The 4,886-nt window shown below is 55.9% G+C and overlaps 1 protein-coding gene across 1 annotated transcript in view; it reads right to left on the bottom strand.

Moving 5' to 3' along the window:
• LOC104163864 (retinoic acid receptor RXR-alpha) overlaps positions 1-4,018 on the bottom strand; it is a 31,431-nt gene extending 27,413 nt beyond the window's left edge. Inside the window, exons 1-2 of the mRNA XM_009703000.1 lie at positions 3,862-4,018; positions 2,730-2,909 (exon numbers count right to left, since the gene is read on the bottom strand). Of these exons, the coding sequence (XP_009701302.1) occupies positions 2,730-2,909; positions 3,862-4,000 (319 nt within the window). The 5' untranslated portion in view covers positions 4,001-4,018. The remainder of the gene's footprint in view (positions 1-2,729; positions 2,910-3,861) is intronic.
• Positions 4,019-4,886: the final 868 nt, after the last annotated feature.

Raw genomic sequence — 4,886 nt, 5'->3', positions numbered from 1 at the left:
TACCTTTACGTAGCTATAAATTAGGTCTCCAGAGCAAGGTATTTTTTAGGGAAATGAGGCCCATTACCCTAGTCCATTACTTAAAAGATGCAACAGGATAGAGGATAAAGAGACAGCTATGTTGTGAGAATTTAGGCAAAAGGAATTAGCAAGGCAGGATTTAGCCCAAAACTGTTCCCCAAAACAAAGGTGATGGGGAGGCAGCGGGACTGGTGTAAGGACAAGGACAAGGCTCCTGGCTGGCAAAATGGATGGGCAGCAGCAGTGAGCTGGGATAAGTGCAATGGGAAGGAGACCTTTTTTTTGACAAATCAGGTGGGTGTCACACATGAAACTCAAGAGCTGCTCAAAACCAAAGCTCAGCGAGATCCAACTTCTCACTTTCAGGTCTCGGACAACACTAGGGCATCTCCAAACCTGCCATGAGACACTGTGAATTTTCAAGTTTATAACAAGAGAGAGCTTTATTTGGAGACCAGGGGAGTTATTCCAGCTTTCCCCAGATGGGGATTATACCCCAAACATCTGCTGACTGCCAATGCACCGGCTTTCCGCCCTTCTACAAAGCTGTCCTCAAGCAGCGTCGGCATCAGAAGATCAGCCAGTGCTGCCTGAGCGCACTTCTAGAGTTACGAAGATCCCATCTGTCACACTTTTAAATAATTGGCTGATCGTTATGAATTCATTTGGTATTCATTGTGATAATGTTAATCAAGATGAATTAATAGAGTCCTCATACTGTACGCGCTCCCTGGGGAATTCCGACACCATTTAGAAATTAATTAATGGACCTATAATTTTAGCGGTGCTGCCCATGCAATCACCGTTAACGGTAGGCACGAAGCAGGTACCCGATCGCAGGGTGTCAGTGCAGGCTACCGAATTAAAGCATTACTGCTGGTGTTCCCTTCCCTACAGACCTCAGCTGAGATGTCCTAGGGGTCTGAAAGGAAAGCAGGTCTCCAGCTGCCGCTGCAAGGAGGCAATTCTGCTCTGGAGGCAACGCCAGGGTCATGGGATGCTCCGCATCTGCCTACACCTGCATTTCTCCTCTGAGAAGCAAGTGCTGCTGCTGAACACACAGGAGACTTCTTGCTTTTCAGTCACTGGAGTCTCCCACGGCTGGAGATCAGACTCCCCGCCTCCTGCTGCACATCTCCCGTGGGATCCAGCACGCTCCACGGCTCTGCCCCTCTGCAAAGCAGCCAGGGCAATGCCAGCTCCCCCGTACACATGGCACCGTGCCTGCCCTGCACCACTCATCCTTAGAGGCATTTTCCGAATGTCTCAGCCTCTCCATTGAAGACTAGAGGTCTGGTGGGACAGAAAGCTTCATTTCCGAGCACCGAAGGGTTAAGCTCTGCAGGGCCAAGGAGGCATGCCCACCCACCCCCCCCCCATGCCTACCACCACTGCAATCCCCCCACACCTCCAGCAGAGACGGCTCTGACATTTGCAGGCTCTGCGCGTCGTGGGTCCTTAGGTAACCCCGTAAATCGAGCGTGGCAGGGTCTGCTCAACACTCGGCGCTGCCCTATTTAATCAACGCTCCAGACAGGACTAAGTGCTCTTCAAAGAGACCCGGGCTGGAGCGCTGCTCGCCGCAACCGGAGCGACTCGGCAGAGGGATGGGTTTATCGGCCGGTCAGGCAGGCAAGTGTGGCTCTGAAGATGTAAGGGGAGAAGGCAGCAGAGAACTGAGCAGCACCACGGGGTCATTTTCACGTCATGTCTGGTAAAAGCCTGTTCTGCCAGCACTTTAAAACAGATGCAGTCAGCATTTAAAAGGAGCATTTAAAAGAGGCACTGCCAGGGAGTTTTAGATCCTAAATTTAAATTCCAGTAAGGGGAGAGAGATCCCTTATGAGACTGAATTTCTTTCTTCTTCCCAATGAGAAAAAAAATCCAGTACTGCTACTGCTAGGCAATGCTACTGAGTTAGAGCAGCTGGTGCTCAGCGCTGGTGCCCGAGCAGCAACCTCCGACGAGAAGGATGATAACTCCCCGAGTTGCCCTGCCTCTCCCGAGCGAGGTGTGCACCACCAACAGCGCAGCTGGGACACGCACAGGAGCCCCTCGCCTCCCCGACAGCACGGTCATTAGTAACCAGCGGCTTAAAACACGATCTTTAGCTTGCCAATGTCCCCTAATTCGCTCCAGTTCTCCAGGATGCGACATCCCCTGTTGCACGGAGAAAGAAAGGCCAGGCCAGGTAGAAGCGTTTGTCACCTGAAACGCACTCAGCCCCGACAGCTTTCGCGTCTCTGTTTGATGGGGCTCTGCAGGGAAAGGGAAGAGCTCAGGGTATTTGCCATCGCTGCTCCCAGTATGTGGCAGCCGGTGTGAATCGGGGAGTGCAAGTTCCAGGGCAGCAAAGACCCTGCAAGCACGGTCTGCTTTCATTGCCCCCCTGCTCCGCGGTACCGTGCTCGGTGCCCCTGGGTGCTGGTGCATTTACTAACCCGCAACCATCCATCACCCTCAGGCACCGTTCTGGGACTTAGATCTGTTTTGGAGCCCATAAGAGGCCCTGACTGCGGCACAGAAGCAAAATATAAATGGGACACGCACAATTTTGGCAGCCCGGCGCAGGCAACAAGGCTCAGGTCAGCTCTGGTGCATATGGTGCTGCCACGCTGCCAACAGGCAGGAGCCTGCTGGAGCCTCCTAAGGAAGAAAAGGTACCTGCAGCACCCATGGGTGCTCCGGCCAGGCTCTTTCTGCCTTACCTTCTCGCTTCATCCCCATCGCCAGACACTTCTGATAGCGGCAGTACTGGCAGCGGTTGCGCTGGCGCTTGTCGATCAAGCAGTCCTTGTTGTCGCGGCAGGTGTAGGTGAGGTCCTTCCGCACCGTGCGCTTGAAGAAGCCTTTGCAGCCCTCGCAGCTGTAAACCCCGTAATGTTTACCTGCGGGGGGATGCGACTCGGGTTAAAAGGACTCACTGAGTGTCCCGGGCGTCCCCAGCTCCCCACTTTGCTCTCCCTCACCACAAAGACCACCAGCTCCTCCCAGGGCCTCTCCCAGCCGTATCTGGGGGAAGCTGAGGCTTCTCGGAGCCGTCAGCAGAAGCTAAAGAGCAGTGGCTTTGCCTTGATCTGACTTCCATAAAATCAGGATGCCCTCCGCGGGCTACAACCCACCTCATATCCAGGAAAAGCCCTTGCCATTTCTCAGTCATACATCAGGGACAAGACAGCCCAGCAGGGAAACAGGGGGGGCCCCCAGTACCCCCTGTGACCCATCCGGACCCCCCACACCAGACACACGACCCAGCCTGCTATGCACCACACACCCACCCTCCTCTTCCAGCCCCAGAGCCCAACATGCGCAGGATGTGTCCCTAAGGACCTCACAAACTATAGGATCAGAGCACTCCTGGAGCAGAAAGCTTTTAAACCAGCATGAGAATAAAGGGAATTGGCACATCTTTATCTCCCACGAGTGGAAAGACCCCATGGGAAGCACATCTTTTTATCTGGTGCAATGTGACAATCCCACTATGGATCAAAGGATGGGTAGCGAGAGGGACACTCACTAACGCCTTGTCTTCAGCGGGGCTGTGCTGCTCAGGGCTGAGGACACACCACCACTGCTAAGCAGAGACCTGGGGTCTCCTGGCTCGGCTCAGAGCCTGTCCCAGAGTAGACGGGCTGGGGGAAGCTGCTCAAGAAGGGACTTCTGACCCCCTCTGAGGGCAGGGGCAGCTCCTCTCCCACTGGAGTCCCCGCCTGCGCTCGCTGTGCTGGAGGGAGCCGGGGGGCCACGCAAACCCTGGCCACACTCTCCCAGGGCATCCACACGCGAGTGCAGCCTGAGGACGATGCCGTGAGTCCCTCCCAGTGCAGGCACCAGCCTTACCTGAAGATCTGTCCCCGCAGATGGCACATATGTGCTTGGTGAAGGAGGCCATCGTTCCTGAGGGATGTGCTGGCACTTTGAGGACTCCATTGAGCCCCAGGGGTGGCTTAATGTCTTCCGAGCTGCTGACGGGGTTCATGGGCGAGTTGAGCTGTCAAGACAGAAGCACAGTGCTCAGCAGGGCGCGGGGGCACACGGATGTGGGGCTGAGTCAGCTCTGCAGCAGGGCTTGCCCATGCGCTCAGACATGGGCCAGGAGGGCCAAGCAGGGGACAAGCTTCCAGTGGGGACAAGGGCCACTTAAAACCCCCACCCACAAAGCTGAACAATGAGGAGGATTTAGGCACATGAGTGTAGAGACCGAAGGCACAAGCACTCATCTACTGCCCTGGCATAAACGCCGGTGTGGCTCCGAGCTGGCAGCAGGATGCCCCCAGGTCTCACCACTGGCACTGGGGTGGAAGGAGCAGGGACACGGCCGGACCTCGTGCGAGCCACGCAGGGCTGACACCATCCACCCCACAAAGGATGCTCCTGCATGATTCAAGGGGAAGGCGAGTTCCTCCTGCGCTGCCAGACCCCTGCCCGTGGCACAGCCACGGCACAGCCACGGCACGGCCCCCGTGGCCAGGCACTCGCAAGCCACCCCGGCTTCACGCTGCCTCGGGATGCAGGGTGGGGAAGGTGATTTGCAGTGATGGTTTGTGCGCGGGCTGGGAGTGAGTGCTTGCATGGATGACGAAGGCCAGGACACTCGTGCTTTAGCTCTGCAATTTATAGATCTCCTTTTAGCACCATCTCTCCAAAGGAAAGCTTCACAGGAAACAAATAGATCCCAGCTGCAACAGGGCCTGGCTTTCCAGCACTGGCTCGGGTGGGACGCTGCTCTGCAACCTCCAGCCTTGCAGCAACCTCTCCACACACCTCTCCTTCCCTCCCCGGTGAGCTTGGTCCCCAAGAGTGAGTGAAGAAAGCAGAGAATTGGGTAAAAGCTGGGTGCTGGTATGGCCCGATGGCACTGGCAC

The sequence above is a fragment of the Cariama cristata genome, unplaced genomic scaffold, assembly GCF_000690535.1.
Source record: "Cariama cristata isolate BGI_N322 unplaced genomic scaffold, ASM69053v1 scaffold18216, whole genome shotgun sequence".
NCBI classification, from domain to species: Eukaryota; Metazoa; Chordata; class Aves; order Cariamiformes; family Cariamidae; genus Cariama; species Cariama cristata.
This window is presented reverse-complemented; position numbering and strand designations above follow the sequence as displayed.